General features: G+C 39.1%; 1 protein-coding gene and 1 long non-coding RNA gene across 3 annotated transcripts in view; one reads left to right on the top strand and one right to left on the bottom strand.

The window, feature by feature from the left end:
- LOC139827185 (uncharacterized) overlaps positions 1 to 154 on the bottom strand; it is a 17,430-nt gene extending 17,276 nt beyond the window's left edge. The window contains exon 1 of the long non-coding RNA XR_011737485.1: positions 84 to 154. This is a non-coding gene — a long non-coding RNA (uncharacterized lncRNA). The remainder of the gene's footprint in view (positions 1 to 83) is intronic.
- On the top strand, positions 122 to 18,156 carry MSANTD3 (Myb/SANT DNA binding domain containing 3). 2 transcript variants are annotated; one of them, XM_065831018.2, is made up of 3 exons: positions 122 to 235; positions 5,497 to 5,942; positions 7,278 to 18,156. In XM_065831018.2, the coding sequence occupies exons 2-3, from the start codon at positions 5,528 to 5,530 to the stop codon at positions 7,685 to 7,687; spliced, it is 825 nt and encodes a 274-aa protein (XP_065687090.1). In that variant the 5' UTR covers positions 122 to 235; positions 5,497 to 5,527; the 3' UTR covers positions 7,688 to 18,156. The 2 variants fall into 2 exon arrangements, with proteins under 2 accessions (XP_065687090.1, XP_065687089.1); XM_065831017.2 differs by lacking the exon at positions 122 to 235 and adding an exon at positions 342 to 639.
- Positions 18,157 to 18,796: the final 640 nt, after the last annotated feature.

The following is an 18,796-nucleotide window of genomic DNA, read 5'->3' on the forward strand; positions in this document are numbered from 1 at the left end:
CTGCCCACCCCCTTCCCGGCGGCCGCTGGGTGTTCGCTCCCCAGAACAGCCCCCCCGCACACACACACACACACACCCCGCACCCGGAGTGCTCGGGGTCCCTCGGGACGGCTCCTCCTCGCCGCCCGGGCCTCCCGTGGGGAGAGGAGGGTTGCCGCCCCGCCCGCGCTGTGGAGAGGCGGAAATCCAGCGCGGGGTTTGCGGGGAGCTGAAGGAGCGACCAGCCGGCGAGGAGGTGAGGGAGGCAGGCCCGGCCGCCCAGCGCGGGTGCGGGGGGAGGAGAGGGGAGGGGAGGGAAGGGGAGGGGAAGGCGAGGCAGCCGGCGACGGCTCTCGGCGGCGCTTTGTTACGAGGAGGGAGCCACCAGGGAGCCGCAGGGTGGGCTTGTCCCCGCCGGCCCCGCGGAGCGCGGTCTCCGGGGCGCTGGGTGACAAGCGTGACCGCCCGCCGTTCCTCCCGCCGCGGCAGATGTCCCCGGATCCGCGCCGCAGCCTGCATGCCCGCCCTGGGTGGAGCGGCCGCCTTTTGTCGAGCCGGGACCTGCTCTCTCCTTTCTCGTTCAAGCAGAAGAAGAGCTAGCGAGGCAATTAAAAGCAAGCTCGAGTTGATGTTTGAGAAGTTCGGGTGCGGGAGAGTCTGGTAGGATTCCGGTTTATGCCTGTTTATTGATGAATTTCAGACAATCGTTTGAAATAACAACCTGCGTCCATTACCTTTCTTTGCACAAACTGCTTTGGATGTCCTCCATAGGTAGCGGGATGACCCGCTTAAAATATATCTATGTGTGTGTCTAAATAATGTAATATTATATATTTTTAAATACATTTGTGTGTATATGTATATAAAATTTGCCAGGAGAAATTTAGGCAAAGTACTGTGAATTTTTACTAAGTCTATTTTGTTCATTTGCTGGATGATCCATGATAACTATAGATTTGCATTAAAACATGGGGGTAAAAGCACCCCAAAAGGTGTTTTTTTAATTTGTATGTAACATGATTTACATACAAATCTCATTCGTATTTATAATCTGCACCTAATAACGTAGTGATTTCAAGTCTTGAGGTAGACAGGGTCAGGCCTGGAAGCTCTGTGAGGAAAACCCAACATTTGAGGAAGAAGGACACTGTTTGCTGCTGGTTCTGTCATTCAAATGAAATGTAAACCTGTTGTTATGGCCAGTTTGGGTCATTGCATTCCATGCCTTCCTTTCACCATCAAACACTGGATGAAAAGGGCAGGATTATTATTTAATTCCAATGCTGCTAATTCATCTGCAATATAAGTTGGATAAATAAATTTTCTCTGGTTTTCAGTCCAATTTTGTCTTTTTTTCAATCCTTAACTATTTCTGTTAGTAATCCTTTTGGCATTGGCAAATTAATTATTTTTTCAAACCATAAGTGACCACAGTTTGCTAGCGAACTATTTTCTTTGTGTTTGGTTAGTGTAACCTTAACATTTGGGTTACCATCATAACTTGTTCTTTGCATTTTCTTATGCCTAAAAAAAAAAATATTTGGGGGACTGAAAATGCTCATACATACCAATCTGAAGTGATTTTTTTTTTTAAATGGGCTTCCTTGCAACTGGTTGGAGTTTGGGTGTATCTTTAGGTGTGTGCAAGTAAAATAATATGTATATATATTTATGAACATATGTGCACTTTTTCACTTGTGTAATTCTTTTGCAATATATTATTCCAGCAGATCACAGCATATCACTTATAGTCTTTAAAAGAAGAAAACCACACAACATTTCAAAGTAAAAATAAGGAGCTAGGAGATTTTTTGTTGTTGTTGTTGTTATTTTAAAGAGATAAAGGTTTGTGTAACAGGACAAGCACTTAGGACACTGATTTGTTTTAGGACAAGTTATGAATTGAGCCATGCCAGGAGAAGATACTTAGGATAAAGTACTTCATTACTGCACGTCTTAGAGCCTGGGCTCCTGTAACAGTGGGAGAAACCTTCCATTCTTTGTTTCTTTAAATTTACTGTGCAACTGTCCTCATGTGCCTACACATTCCCAAGTCAATCCTGTTTACTCTATCAACTATACACAGTAAACTACTTCAGTTTCAGCACAGATTGCTACATGCTAAATTATATCCTGGGCATATGTCCTGGAAGGATCTTTTAGCCTCAAAATGGAAATAATTTGGGCTTGTGAGAGTCCTTTCTCATATTCTGCAGAGGAGCCAGTGGGCTGCCAGAACATGATTGATATGCATAAAGCAAAAGAGGTGAATATAAATATATGGTGGTGTTTTACTGCAACTTCACAGTATTCTAAGTTCTCTGACATCTCAGAGTGCTTTTTGTTCACCTAATTGAAAATGGGCTTTAATATATTGAAGCAAGCAGGCTAAGCATGTAAGAGCTTGAAAAGAATCTTCAAGAACTCTTATCTTCCATGTAGTAAGTGCATTAAAGTGCTTTCATGAGTTCTTGAGTTCTTTTATGTGTCCTAGATCATAATCCCAGCTTTTTCATGCAAAGGACACAAGCACAGTGTGTATGTGTAGGAAAAAACAGTTGAGAATGTGTATGGGGGAAGGGAAGACATATATTGTGTTCTCAAAGTAGGACCTAGGTTTGCATTCTAAAGTGTACAGTATTGGGGCTTATAACTGGGGATCTCAGATGCTACCACAGTAAAAATAATAATAATAAATGATAGAGTGGTAGGAAAGTGATACTTGAAGTTTTGCTGTGGCTCCATCCATGAAAGATGAGCTGTTATCCTAGTACATAGGTTGTTAATATATATGAAGTCATATTTGGAAATGCTTTAAATATTTACTAATATCAGTTGATCTCTGCCAGTCTGTGTAGCTAAATATTTAGCCCCTGAAATCCAGAAGTCTCTGTACCATGGCTTGACTTTTTGAACTTAAGTCTCTGAAGTTCATGAAAATCCATTGGTTTTCTAATTAAAGGGATTTTCTACACACAAGCATGACATTATTTTTGGTCTGAGATTCTTGCACCTTTTCAAAGCTAGAAATAAGATTTATGTGCATCAGTGAAAGGCAGAATCAGCCATTTCTGATCACACAGAGGCTCTGATCCTGTTTTTTCAGGGTCATAAGCTATTGGACCTTATGACTTGATGGTGGGGACTGCTTTTCGTCCTGTTCCTTGGTGAAATAGAGGCTAAGAAAGGCTGAAGTATTTAGTCATAAAAATTTAATTCAGCAGCTGTCTAAAGCAGGTCAATAGTCTGAAATGGTATAATAAATACGTAAGTGAAATAGATTAGTAGAGTCCATTTCATTAGAGGTCTCTTATTTTACATGTTTCGAGAGCTGTTTCAAGGAGCAAAGTTGCTAGTTTTCAGTATCTCTTTGTTAGGATGTCCATTTCTTTTTGTTTACCTTTTTTTTTTTTTTAATTTATTTTTTGTTTAAGGAACTTCTGAAGTGATGTTCTCTTCTGTCTGTTAGACCTATACATTATAAAGATTGGTATGTGACACTTTCAAGTTTGTTTACATATACTTAGTTTGTTCTGTGAGATTATAGGTGTTTAAGAATTCCTGTCACCAACAGCTGGGGTGACTTAAGTTTTCACAGAGAGTAATAAATAACTTGATACAGCATGATGGAGGAAATGCTGGATCAGGGAACTGTCTTCCTGACACTCAGCCACCCAGCTCTCTTCCTTCTTCCACCTTTGTCTTTCCTGCAAAATAGACAAGCTGTTCTGCAAGCAGCAGAACTAATAAAGTCTGGTTTCCTATGGATCTTTCCCTTTGTCCCCTAAATCCCATCTGCTGCAAAACCTCTACCTCTCCCGCGTCCTTATGACACCAGCATTCAGGAAAAGGCAGCAGAATTGTGACTAGCCAGGAACCACAGTGCTGGCTGCCCAATCCATACATGCCTGGTGACTGCCCAGTTGAGCACTGACAGAAAGTACAATCTGAGTGTTTGTTGCCTCTTTTTCAGCAGGAGTACAACATACCTACTGCTACTGACTTAACACATTTAACTTAGATTATTACTTATTTCTGTTCACTTTATTTCAGTTTTACTATTCTAGGCTTTGTTCTGCTGCCTCCTCTAATCTTTGACTCTGTTGTTTTGCTGGGTTTTGTCATATTTCATAGGCTTCTTGAGAAAACTCCTGTTCTTATGTCAGAGTTGATTTCTTATTTTGGTGTTAGCTTGTTTGATAGCTTTCTTTGTAAATATAAGTAGTTGTTTTCACTGAAAGAGATGAGGATAAATGTAAGTATTGAGACATTTGGAGGAAAAAATTATAAAGATGGCAAGAAAAGAATCCTAGTGCAGCGGAATTAAGGAAAAATATTGTAAAGAGCAAATCTGATGGTGACATCTATTGCATCTTCCAGTAATGTTATGAGGGAAGAAGGAAACAATGGGCAAAATACTAGAAAATTCATTATGAGAGAGTCCTAGACTGTTAGGAATATGAGCCAAGTATCATATTGTATATGTTTCATCTCTGTTTTATTATTAAAACCAGAAGAAATGTGAGCTGAGACACCATTGCTCCCCCTTTTTCAGCTTAATCATCCAGAAATTTCTGCCGAAAATCTAGAAGTAATCTACCCCTTCCCTAATGTGTATGTAAGTCCTAGGCTTGGGAATAGTTGTTAAGATGGTCTAAGTATATAGAAGTGGCCGTATTGGGTGAGTCCAAAACTCTTTTTTAGCCTGGTCATTTACTTCTGGGAGTGACCAGCAGCACGAGTGCAAGGAAGAGTGCTGCACACACAGAGTCAGCGGTAAAGGGAGAAGAACCTGTACCTTCAGAGCGGTTTCTATAATTCATATTTTCTTGCAACTTTTGCTTCTTCTCAGTGTTGTAATACTGGTCAGGATCCTGCTGCCTATTGGATGTCAAGTCAAGGAGGCCTGAGCAGGGAGTAGAACCAACCCAACAGAACTCTTTAAAAAGAGAACTTCTAACTATCATTTGCAACACAACTTTCAAATATTGCAGAGGGAGGAGAGATATTAGTTATACACAGCAAGGACAGAAGAGGGTCTTTTGTGTACCAAACAAAACCCAAACCTGCTGGAAGTGGCTTTAGACTTAAACCTGAAGCTGTCAAGGGCTGGGTTTAGGGACTTGCTCCGGAGTTCGGGGCTTTGAAAACTCCCTGGGTGATGCAAAGTGCAATGAATAGGAAAGCAGGTTATTAAAAACAAGTTACTAAGTAAATTGAATACTAAGTATTTTGTATCAAGACAAATTGTGACAAAGACATGAAGCTTCTCCTCCTTATGGTATACTTCTGTAACTGTGTAGCCACTGAAGCCACAATAGAAAACAGGATGTAATTTTATTACATCTTACCTGGATGTTCCAATATGTGCTGTAGAACTACTCACAAAGTATGAAAATGAAAATGTTTTAGAATCAGAAGCTATGCTTAGGAGTTATTTGCTGAAATACAGTTTTCTGATGCTGTACCCAGTTGTAATTTGTGATTTTCTTTTTTCTTTCATCATTGTTTTCATAGGATTTTTGGCTTCCTGGAGAAACATTAGAAAATGCAAAACGAAATAATAAAGCCTGCTAAATACTTCTCAGAAGTGGAGAAGAGTGTGCTGCTTGCATTAGTTGAAAAATACAAATACGTGCTTGAATGTAAAAAGAGCGATGCAAGAACTATTGCTCTGAAACAACGTACCTGGCAAGCACTAGCTCATGAATATAATTCACAGCCCAGTGTATCACTGCGAGACTTCAAACAGTTAAAGAAATGCTGGGAAAATATCAAGGCACGGACAAAAAAGATAATGGCACATGAAAGGCGGGAGAAGGTAAAAAGAAGTATTAGTCCGCTTATAAATACCCACATCATAGGGAAGGAGAAGATTGCCAGCATAATGCCTGAGCAAATGTACTTTTTGCAGAGCCCACCAGAAGAAGATTCTGAATATCAGCCTGACGCTTCTAGTCAAGGTATAAATGTTGCTGTAATGATGCAAGTTGAATTGTTTTGTATGTGATTTTGCCAGTGATTCTCATCCAGCAGTCTAAATCTCTCCACTTAGCTGTGACTGCTGGTTATAGAAAAGTAATTTCAGAGCTATGATATTACGAGACTCCCTATTGTATTTCCTTAGGCCCCCAGGAGTTAAACTGAGGTTTCGCTTAATTTTTTTTCATCAGTTTTTGACATATCTGCTACTTTCTGGCAAGCATCACAGTAGCTATCATGCTGGCTTTCCAGAGGACAGTCCCTAGGATAATTTGATCCTTTATAAAATAGTGTTTGTTGGGAAAAGGTTGTCTGAGCACTTTAAAAAAAAAAAAAAAAAAAAAAAAAGCCAGCACCAGCAAATTGATACACAATTGTCTGCTGCAAGAGTTCCCTGTAGGTCGTCCCTCCTTTGTTTTCAAGAAGGACTAAAAAGAGTATGTAGAGCCACATTTCACACCGCAGTCCATATTGGAGAATGACCTTTTTGAAAAAGTTGAGCACCACATTCCTCTTTGTTTGACAAGCATACACAGAAGGAGTAATCCAAAACCACAGAGGGAGGGCGGCTACAGCATCTTCTTGCAAATTTTGTAATACCAGGATTGCAAATAGAAGAGCGTCCTTGAACAGTAACTACATTGTTAGATAACATTCTTACAATGTCTCGTTCATAATTGTATTCAACATAAGTAGTAATCATGATTTGTAAATAAATGTATTTTGGGACCCTTATTTGCAGCAATTACTATTTTATTCCATGAGTAGTTTCTCTTATTTCAGTAGAATTGGTAGAACCTTCTCGAAGTTAGAATAGTGTATTTTTTCCCCCAAACATACACCACTGCACTTACAGCATATAGAGTAGCAATAACAAAGGAATAAGTAGTAGTCTTCCTAGTATTCCCTCAGTCTCTTGGTGTTAATGTTGTTGCAGCTCTTTACCTAAGATTCAAATCTTTCATAAAAATATTGCAAGTCACATATGGATTTGGCTTGAACAGCTGTATTAAGGTTCAACTCCAGGCTCAGCCACCTAAATTTAAGTGTCTGCTTATAAATGTCTGTGTGCTCTTTAGTATTCTGAGCTCCTGTTATAGCCATGGAGGTCTATCAACGGAACTCAAAGTGTTCCAGTTCAGACCATTATGTCTGTCGTAATCTGTAAAAGAACTGTGTTATCTAGTGGCTCCTGTACTATAGTACAGAAGCACAAGTTTTAGATGTGTGCACCAATAACTGCATTATCACAAGTTCATGTTTCTTGAGGGAGAATAATGAAATTCTATAATACTTTTTCCTCTTATGTTTTGCAGAGTCATTTGTTGTCTCAAATAGAGAACTCTGTGATGAAGAGAAAGAACTGGTACATTTCCCAGTATGTGAAGGTACCTCTCAACCTGAGCCTTCGTGTTCTGATGTCAGAATAGCAGCAGATAAGAACTACAGAAGTAAAGCATCTCAGGAAAGTGCTCTAAAAAAGATGCATGAAGAAGAACATCATCAGCAAATGTCAATTTTGCAACTGCAGTTAATCCAAATGAATGAAGTTCATGTGGCAAAAATACAGCAAATAGAAAGAGAGTGTGAGATGGCTGAAGAGGAACACAGAATAAAAATGGAAGTGCTAAATAAAAAGAAAATGTATTGGGAGAGAAAACTGCAGACCATCACAAAAGAATGGCCTGTATCATCCTTTAACAGGCCCTTTCCTAATTCACCGTAGAACATAAAGGGGCAGAGAGTCAGTCTGATTGAGCACATTTATGAGTAACATGCACTGGAAAGAAGGTTTTCTAATGTGAATGTACAGTGACAGGATCAGTACCTTGCTGATAGTGAACACACTTTGACTCTTAACATTTAGGGAAACAGAGGCAGAGTCCACCAAGGGGAAAACCTTATTGTTCATTTGTAGCTAGTTCTGATTTGTTTAACTTTTAGACATGCACGGTGTTCTAAAATGTGAACATATTTTTCCCTCTCAAAATACCTGTGAAATTTAAGGTACTCTCGGTATTCTTACATTGGATGTTCTTAAGAGAACTTAACAGCTTTAAACATGAGGTTATAGTATTTATTTTTATTTCTATCTCTTTCAATCTATCATTTCCCAAATGAAGGCAAGCCTCTGTGTTGTTCTCTGCTATTGAGACAAAAGGTGATTGACAGGTATTGGTTGGATAGTTATGCTGGGGTTTAGAAAACAAAACCAAACCAAACCAGCTTGACTGTGGTTACTATAGTTCATAACTTATTCTTCACAGAAGATGTAAAAATGAAGAAAATAGCAAAAGGACCACTGTAGTAACTGTGCCCTTTAGTTGTGAAGAACAGTAATATTTTCCAGCTCGCTGGCTGATTGAGAGAACAGTTGTGGATTTGTCCTCCGGTTGTTTGAGCCTTGACCCTTAAGAAGTTGGAAAGAAAGGGACTTTTTCCTCAAAAGCCACTGTGCTTGTCCTCTCTTTTCAAGGCCCATCTCATATCCAAGTAGAATACGGAAATAGGAGGGATGCATGCTGCTGCCACTGCTGCGTGCTGTTCACCTGGAGCCGTTCTAAGGGCAAGAGCTTTTTAATAATTCATAAAGCTCTTAAAATGTCACAAGCCATCCAGTCCATTGGCAAAGTCTCCCTCTTTACCCCCGTGCAATACTTAATGGCATAGCTGGAGTATTTCAGCCTCTCCCGAGCTGCAAGAAGACTCAGATGCTTCCTCTTTTACCTTCATGTAGGATGGGAAGCAGTTCAAGGGAATCATTCCTGTCTTGGAGTACTGTTCTGTTTTGTTCCATCCTGCATGTTCTGGTGGTGTGTTTCTTGCCTGTCAGTGAGGGGTAATGGACATGATTCGTAAGAAAGCATTCACATGAAGGTCCGCACAAAGTTTGGGGACCCAGAACAGTAGATGGTAGGAAAGCACAAAAAAAGAAAAAAAAAATTTTAAAAAAATCCTTCCCCAGGCAATGATTTAGTCTAGTGGCACAAGGCTTAAGAAAATGTGAAATACAGCACTCCATGAAGATTCATAAGAACTTCTGAAGTGTGAAAACCTGTTTTACAGGAAGGTGTACAACCATCACTTGGAGCAGTGAGAAAAATGAAAAAAACATAAAGTTTCAGGGAAAAACCTGAGTATCCCATTGTTCAATAAAGTATTTTCAGATCATGATGCATGAGGGCAAGTCCATACGGTGAGCAACATATTCAAATCAGGGTATGTTACAAAACATACATTCCCAGTTACTCGCCCATCTCTTCCCTGGATGTTCTTTCTGGTGGTGTGAGTTTCTTTTGGTTTTGCTTTGGATTTTTGTTTTCTTTTTGTGTGTGTGTGTTTCTTTTTCTTGAACTGCTTTCCCTGCTGATGATTCATCTCTGCAAGCGCTGCCATTATCAACCACAGTACTCACTGTGGTTAACGCTGTGGTACATGCATTCAATGTGCTAACACCAGCAATCACAATGGGGGTGATTTATTGCAACTTATTTTATATGACAGAGAGAAAAGAAATTTGCAGAGCTGCTGCAAGATCAAAAGTAGGCCATGTATGAAATCTGAAGACAGATCTTTTTGACAGCAAACTCAGGTTTCTTATAAATTGGCTGTGTAAAGGAAGCACAAAGAAGAATATCTTTAAGGATGCATTTTTTTTCTGCTGAATGGAAACACTATTGGACAGTAGGACAATGATGTATAATAGAAGTAGAGGCAAAAGAAGTAAACAGGAGTAAGAACCTTTTTGTTCTGAGGTTGCGTTCTGTGGTCCGGAAGATGAGTCAGTTATTTGAGCAGTTATGATGATTGTTCAGGCACCATCCAGAAAAAAGGATAGGAAAGACATTTCTCTTAACCAGTGATGGGATTGCTTCCATGCTGCTTCTAAGTGAAAGTAATTTGAAACTATGAAATTGAAACCATGTACGTTAAGGTGTCAAAAGGTGACGGATGGAGACAATTTCAGCACTGTGAAGAGAGCAAGAATGGAGAGACAATTCAGTTCTAGATAGCCCTGTGAGAAAGAATGAAATAGCCCAGGGAGAATCTCGTGATATGTGAGACAAGCATAGTTTTGACTCCTGAAAATTATACTATTGCTTGTGAAAGATTTTTTTTTATTTTTATATTAAAAGGTCACTTAAAATATGCATGGTTTTGGACTGCACTAAGTGAGAAATGCCTTGCATTTTGGTATATATACTTGTCCTGAAATGAAAAGTTACAGTTCTTAGGCTGAACAAAAGTGTCTTTTAATTCAGGTTCTATTTAAAAGAAAGAAAATTGCAGGTGAAAAATTAGAAAAAGCCAGGATGAAGATGTGAAAGAAAGAATGATCAGTAGAGGAAGAATGGGAATGTCACACCTAACACAAATGATACAAGATGCTTTTGTGATACAGGTAATAGATGCCTTACTGATGACACAGTCTGTTGCTTTCCCATCTGTCGCTGATGGTTGGTTGCTATAAGGTTGGGTGATAGACACAGAACAATGTAAAAGATCAACAAGATGAAGTAGTATGTCTCCTTGCTAGGCTTTGGCTTCTCCAGCTAATGGCTTTATAAATTGATTTATGTGGTGGAGTTTAAATTACTTGAGAAATGTGGAATTTTTTAAAATTATTTATTCTGCTGATAGGGTTTAGCTTTTCTTTTTTTTTTTTTTTTTGACTTTTCTATTTAATATAGGCATCTCAAGCAGTATGTCCATTTCTTCTTCTCCCTGTCTTCTTGCTTACATCATTCAGATACTTTTACATCATTGTGTTTTCCTGTTAACCATTTGGCCAAGCTACGTAGGTTATTTTCACAAGTTTTTTTTTTTCATAGATAAAATACAGCAGTTATTTTAAGAAGAACAACATACCTGTTCTTCTCTGGATTTGTTATACAAGTTGTTGGCAAGAACGAAATCAAAAGATATTCTGGGTAAAATGATCCCTGCCTACCCCCAAAAGAAAAAATACACACTAGCCATGTTGTGGCCATTGTTCTCAGCCTCTTAATTTTTCAGCCAGCAATATGACCAGGGAATTCCACCCAGAGCTATGTGGTTTGCTCTTTCCTTTCTCTTGCCCAGAATGTCTGTTATCACAATATCTGACCATGAACTAGGTGCTTCTCACAGTCATCATCTTCCCCTTCCACAGAAAGTATGTTTAGTAAGCCTTTTCTACACAGCTGCCCGAGCACCCTGGGTTCTGTGCACAGGCTAGGAACATACCAGAGGATTCTGAAGAGAGATTAGTGCAGAGAAAGGGCTGTATAGAGAAGAGCACTTCCTTCATTCCAGCTCCCTGTAGTTCTGGGAGGACAGTCTGTGTTAATAGGCTGTCTAGTGAAGTGGTGGTGTCACCATCCCTGGAGGTGTTTAAAAGGCATTTAGATGAGGTTCTTATGGACATGGTTTAGTGCTAGAATTAGGTTATGGTTGGACTCTATAATCCTGAGGGTCTCTTCCAACCAAAATGATGCTATTATTCTATGACTACAAGGTAATTAATCAGGAACAGAGCTAATGCAGGATGCTGAAGCTGTATAAGTGGTACTGATTCTTCATAAATCCTTGGGGTTCTGCAGATGTTAGGTCTGGGGTTTCTTCCTAACAAAGTTCCTTCTTTCTAGGTAGTGGAAGAGTGTCAGTGGAAGATTTTCATAGTTATTTCCTCATCTTGAGACTCTTCCCTTGACAAATAACGCATCCTGCAATGTACTACACTACTTCCTTCAACACCCAACCTGCTCTATCACAGGAGCGAGGGACCTTACTGCTTGCCACAAATCTTCTCCGTGATGCTCCTTCCTACACTGCAGTGACGTGTTTAGCCGGGGCTGAAGCACACAGCCCCGCTGAGCAGCCAGTGCCCAGAGACGCGTTCCTTACAGAGCAGGTACAGCTGGTGTGGCTGAGCTCGGCACTCAGACCGCGGGGCTGAGGTAGTCCCATTGTAGCCCTGTGAACAGGGGAAGTCAGGCTGGCTCATTGCTGCCCTTTTCTGAGTAATAGCTCATCTAGTGCAGCTGAGGATGTAGTCTTGACTTTTGTTCAATGGTTGTTTATCTTCGTGTGTTTCCAATACCAAATTTTAATGGTCTCCCAAGAATTTGTATGATTACGTAGGTGTTTTCAATGATCTTTTGCAGATATTTTTCTGCTGGTTGTAGTTAAAGTGGCTTTTATGATCTGTCCTCCTTCTTCCTCACTTGCATTACAATGCTTCCAGTTTCATTCTGAATTTCTGTGGTTATGGTCCATACAACCGCACATCCGTGCAATATCGTATTTTCAGGTATTTTTCTCATAATGACATTGAAACAATAAACTGCTACACATTTATCTATTGTTACTTTGAGAGTAGGGGAATTACATGTTATTCTTAAAATAACATTTTAAATGTATTTTTTTCCAGGCAAGTAAAATCCCTTACAAGTAGTCCTGTGATTTCATATTTTGAGCTAGCTTGTTGGAAGCTATTTTTATAAAACTGATGCATCTTAGTTATTTTTATTAGGTAATTGCCTGTCTTTTCATATTATTTTTCTGTTTCTTCTCAAAGCAGCTAACTGTAAACTCACATCATCACTGTTCCTGAACTTTGTCTCTAGTTAGATACTCAGAAACATTTCCGTACAAAGTAAGTACTACTGTGTACTAAAATTAATACATTTAGGCTAATAAAATAAATCAAGTAACAAGATGATAGGATAATATGCAGCGACTGCCAATATAATTTTGAAAGCACTACAGAAGAAATCTCTGTACATTTGATAAAAAGAAAGAACACCTTTTTTTGCCATCTATAAGAATCGGATAATATATTTTTACAGTGAAAGCAAGCAGTGATCTCTGTTTCCGTTATCACAGATTAACTTCTGTGCTGCTGTTTTACAAGGTACTTTGCTTCGTAGATATTTTTAAATTTTTTAATTTTTTTTTTTTTTGGTCATGGGATTGCATAAACCAGATTGATTCCCTTATATGTAAAGAAAGTGCACATAGAAGCGTGGACAGATTCCTGGACCTAAAACAAGAGCAATAAAATAGAAAAGTACTAGCTGTGGCTCTGAATATTTTACTGTTCTGGTGGTGAAAGGGTTAAGCATCCCACATCATCAGTCATGTTAATAACCCTGAACAAATTAAAAACTTGCAAAGACAAAAATAAAAGGGCTGGTGTGGTTTTCAAGGCCAGTCAGAAGTGAAGACAGCTCTTGGCTGTCCTAAGAGGTAACACTGTCACGTATGTTGAACAACTCCCCTGCATGGTCTTCACCTTCCCTGCTGTTTCCTTTGAGGCTCTGGACATCTCCATTCACAGCTCCGAATGCCTGACAATAAGAAAAGTAACCACATCAGGTAGGAATCCCTCTAGAGTTATTAGACCTCACTCTTGACTAAACTGAAGTTGGACAGTTTTCTGTGACTGCGATATCCAGACATGCATCCTACACACTGTGGAAAGGCATGTGAAATTTGTCCGGCATCTAGTCTGCCAAATGGCATAGGCAAGGAAAAGGAAAAGGGAAAAAGGAAAAAGGAAAAGGAAAAGGTTGTCCACCACATGGCTGCAGGTTATAAAACTGTTGAGGGCATGTGGGTGTGTCTCACTGGATGGTCTTTAACCTCTTTAACAATAAGAATCAAGAAGTATTTTTGCCAAATCTTCTAATTCATCCTAGTCTAGATTTCCCAATCTGTCAAAACAGCCACAGGACAAAAACAAAAGGGGAAAAAATATTAAGCAGACAAAATAGCTAGAAACAATCTGTTGCCTTCCTGATGAAAGGCTGGCTAGATAAAAAGTTACACTACATATATACAGGGAAATAACTCCCTAATGTAACAGAAATAAAGCAAGATTTTTTTTTAGATAGTCCTTATTTAATTTATGTGGGTTTTTTTCAAATGTGGATTGAAATTGTTTGTTTCCCTTTTGTTATTCAGTCCAGCTGCAGAATAGTTGTGTGCTTCAGTTTCTGACCAAATGTTAGAGCACCTCATTAATCAAATTTGTTTGGCAAGAGAGCAGAAGTAGATTTGTATTCAACACAACTTGAGATTGATTGTATTCCACAAGTCTTCAGATATTTATTCTCAGATATAAGAGGCTGTTCTTGGACAGCCGTGAATCTGAAACTGGCATTATACACCAATTTAGTAGTAATTTATTGTTTATACGGCATTAATGAGGTGACATAAGCTGCTCAAGCTCTGTCCATTACTTGGTCACATAAAAGTCCCTTCCCTTGTCTTATCATTATACCCTGAAATGATCTATAATACTAAGCCACAAATGAACCATATGAATTCCTGCCATGCATTCTGTACAGTATAATGCAGCGAAAAATAACCTGCTTCTCTTTAATTACGGAGTTTTGAAATTTTGACCTGATATTCTCACTGAGGCTTTGCTAAAAATTATTCTGTTCCATTTGACACCTGTGTGTTCCCACAGAACTCTCCTTCAACCCAATGAACCATGCGGCTTTACAGCTTTTGAATATCAACTCTACAGACTGTATGAAGTCTGAATTGACACACACATGATAAGTCCCGTTTATCTGAAAAATATCTTGTAAATGCTCTCACATACTGAGAGTCTGAAAAGTACAATGTAAGGAGGTGATGTGATGGATTTGGTATTTAAACCGGGGCAGAGATTTTGGCAGGCTGGAAGTTATCAGTGCTGACATAATAAAGAGGTTCAACCTCTGCTTAAGGAACAACAACGTCCAATTCAAATATTGCCTTATCTCGAACTTTCCATCTAAAACGAGGTGAAATTACAAGTCCTTGCCAAATAAAGCAACAGTAGTTTCCAAAATGCACTTGTTTCCTTTCAATTATTGGCTTGCCTGAGTGCTCAGAGGCCACATTGGGCTTTATGTTGCGCTCTGTTGGTGGCTGATAGCATTTGAAGAAGACTTCCCATGCTGATTTTGTCCTGTTCCTCCTGAATGCAATGGTCCTACTTGGATGGTACTGGTCAAACCATCGCAAGGGGCTCACACTCTCAAGTTGTCTGGCACTGATTCCCCGTATCTTTTCCGATTATCAAATCAGAGGTGGTGGATGAATTCTAATCAAAAATGAGAGGCTGTGGCCAGCAGGAACAACCATCATTGCTAACTGTGTCACTGCAGTACCTTGTCACACTGACAAGGTGGCAAATTTAGAAGTACAATCAATAAACAGTTGGAACAGTGCTTTGTCTCAGCCAATTACAACACTGTCTTTTGGGGTCTATCTTGCTTTTACTCCTCTTGTAGTCTGATAAATTAATTGCTTCCTTCCAGTTTATGCTTGCACAGTCCTGCTGAAGCCAACAGATTTCTCTGCATGTTGCCGTGGGTTTGACAGAGAAGTGTAGATCTCTGCTCTCATTCTGGTCCAAATGTCACAGTTCCCAACGCTGCTTCTGTAAATCCAGCACTGTCAGGGGGCCAGGCTGAGAAAACAAGGCATGGGAAAAGTCTGACTTAAACTTAAGCCCTTCTCTTACCCACAGCATAGACACAAGTGGCTCAAACCCCATGGCACAGCAAACTCAAGCTTATATCCCATCACAACTTAAAAACCAAGTATGGACATAAGTAACAGCAGTGGGTTGCTTTGATCTCTGAAAACAGCTTTGGGTGGTAAGCAACTGGGGTTTTTTAATTGTTGTATATTAAATTCTTAGAAATCATGGGACAGGTTAAAATTATATCCTGTTAGTGTTCAGTTAACAAGAGCAATAAATTAACACAGTTTCAGTCTGAAAGATTCAGTTTTCTGTTAGGATTTGTTTGACTGGTATATAGTTAATATATCATACAAACATGGTCTCACCTTTCTTGCTTGTAAAATCTTTGCTACTTTCATCAAATTAGTTTGCATTCTTAAATAAAAAAATAAAGCCAACTCTGTTAATCCATCTCCAGTTAGCCAGATGCATAAACTCAAACAAATGAATAATATATCAGCTACTTTTCTAATATTTCATATTTTCAGCTATATGTGGGCTTTTATGTTTATTTATCCTTTCCACTTTTTAATTTTTTTTTCTCTCTGTAGACTCTTAGGTTAAAAACAACGAGAGGTCTGGTCTTCAGCTTGTTGAAATGCAGATGTCCTGACATTTTATATCCATATCAGGAAAAGTTCTAGTAATCCATAAATGCAAATACAGAGATATTCAGATCTGCTCTACTTCCCAGAGCACTATAAGGCGTAGCCCTGGCAGTACCTTTCTTTTGTCGTGTTTCTGAACTTCTACTCACAACATGTGCCAGCTCTTTTGCCACCAACTGGCATCTGGCCGCACTGGTGGAGTTACAGGGTCAGTTTGTCAAAGGTGTTGAGCCACTGTCTTCAGCAGGGGTCATGGCGAGTCAGGACTTCAGGGCAAAATGGGCTCTAGAAACCATGGGTGGGATTTTCAACAGAGCACTCTCAGATCCCACCAATTTCCAGGGAGCACTGGAGCCTCGCTTCCCCTGGGCATCTTCTGGAATTTCCAGCCTATGAGACTACAAGTAAAAAAATACGGGTTTTGCTTATAAAAAACAATTGCATCATGGTTTTCTTTAATATGTTTTCTTCCTGTGATCTTTGAGTGACTTGTATTGTTAAGTGAGTAAGAACTTCTACGTTCCAAAAATTCGTGCTGTTTTGCAGATGCATTTTTACAATATCCAACAAGCAAAAATGCTTTAAGAGATTTTTTTTCAGCCCCCAAATGTGTAATTGCCATCTCTGCCAGTACTACCATCTTGTGATGGTACATCATGTTGACTATGTTTTGAGAAGTCTTATTGGCCAGGTTTTTAGGAGTCTTATCTTTCCAAGGGGAAAAAGTAACTTTCATTTTAATTTGGCAATGACCCAGGGTATTTTTCAAGGTTGTTGCCAGACTTTCTCTCTCCACCACCACTTTTTCTTATCCTGCAGAAGCTTCCCTTATATTGCATGTTTATTCCACCAGCACTGGAATTGCACCTGAATTCCTTTGGTCAAGGAGACAAAAAGGATCCTCTGAAAACCTCTGAAAGAGGTAACCTTTCCATGTATGTTCAGGGGGCTCAGGATCACTGCAGTCTAAATGCAGAGGCACTGAAAATCAGATCTCTAAATTATTGCCAGCACAAGAGCTTGAGAATCTCAAGCAGAAACTTGAATCTAGGTGCTCCTCTTTGTCATTTTTGTATAAGCGGTCAAATAATTAGGAAACCACTCTTTCCTTACACTGTGTTGTATTTATTATGTGACATTAGATTCTGTTGTATTTTAGCAATGTATAAAATTACATTGTGCAGTGTTTGTGCTTATAGTCAGTGAGCATCTAAAATGGAACTAGCATTTAAGTATTGGGCTATTTGTCAAAAGATACTTGAAAATGTATACACTCCTTCTGATACTAAATATTTCAATGGAGTATTAGATGGTACCTCTTGTGGTCTTTGCCTTTTATTAGCAACAGTTTCTGGGTTTTGCTTTTTAAATTGCACTAAAAGCTGTATATTATTTAAGATTCCCTTTTTTAGCTGGATGGTAGGCACTAGGCTAACTTGATTTTCCTAGCATGATGTCAGCTTCAGTCATCTCACCTGTTGTAAAGTGTTGGTTCAGTATTGTAGTGCCTCAAACACCACGAAAGCTGTTTCTGCCTGCACAGAAGTAGCTTCTGAATTGCACCTTTAAAAAAAAAAATGTTACTGTTGTTTTTAACTGATAAATAATGCCCACATTATAGTTTGAATCTCAAGTAACTCACAGTATATCTGAGTCCTTGGAAATGTGAGGAATCGGTTTTCATTATCTTTATTGTGTAGCTAATTTTCATAGCAAATTATTTGTTTTTTCTACAGAAACAATGAGTAAAAGGAGACAAAAGCACAGCTCAAAAATGTATACTTTCTAACAATTGGGGGTGTGTGAAATGAAACAATAAGTACCATTGAAGGAAGAGATATTAAATAATTGTCTAAGTGAAGGGAATCTACTGTATGTTTGAAGCTCACAGAGCATGTAATAAGGATGACTAACTGTACATTTTAGTGCCTTGTTTCTTGTAAAATGTTTAACCATAAATTACTAAACATAAATAATTAAGAATTTCTGAGAAAATTTATCTAAAGATTGTTAATAGAAATTGTATATTCACAGAAAGGTCAATAAATCATCGACTATTGTTACACATTAATTGGACAAGATTTCTAGTCTCCAATCTTTCAAAGTTGTTTTCAAATAATGTCATTTAATTTACACACAACTGTGCTATTTCTGTCTTTTAAACTAAACTCCACTCAACTACATGGAACAGAGAAACTTTCTCAGTTGTGCCATCAAATTTTGTGGGGCCAGTTGTACGTATTCTCTACCAAATTTTATAATTTTGTTTGATGAAATGTTAATGCAGTCATAGATTCCTCTGAAGTGCTCATCCTGCAGGTCAGGGGTGCCAAACTCGTTTTCACCAGGGGCCACATCAGCCTTCTGGTTGCCTTCAAGGGCTGAATGTAATTTTAGGACTGTATAAATGTAGGAGTCTATTGAGTAGATCAGATTTGAGCCTGAGTTAAGTGCTGGCAGTTTGCTTCTGGGCAGCCTGTATCAGTCACTGATGGGCAAGAAAAAGAATAGGGTTCCTATTAATAGCATCTTAATGATATCAGTTCAAAGCCTACATAGAAATCCAGAAACTAAAGTACGCTGTGACACATTCAAGAAAGTGAAAGTCTGTCCCACTCGCAAGCAGCAAAATGAACAAGTAGGGTGCAAGAACCTGCAAGGCTGAGTGTTCAGAAGCAAGTGGAGGAGAGGGAGGGCAATGAGTGAATAAGGACAACCT

This window comes from Patagioenas fasciata, chromosome 2 (genome assembly GCF_037038585.1).
Source record: "Patagioenas fasciata isolate bPatFas1 chromosome 2, bPatFas1.hap1, whole genome shotgun sequence".
In the NCBI taxonomy this organism is placed as follows: Eukaryota; Metazoa; Chordata; class Aves; order Columbiformes; family Columbidae; genus Patagioenas; species Patagioenas fasciata.

Coding starts and splice junctions, on each gene's coding strand:
- MSANTD3 (XM_065831018.2), top strand. CDS start 5,528: ATGCAAAACGAAATAATAAAGCCTGCTAAATACTTCTCAGAAGTGGAG. Junction 5,943..7,277: donor GCCTGACGCTTCTAGTCAAG/GTATAAATGTTG, acceptor TATGTTTTGCAG/AGTCATTTGTTGTCTCAAAT.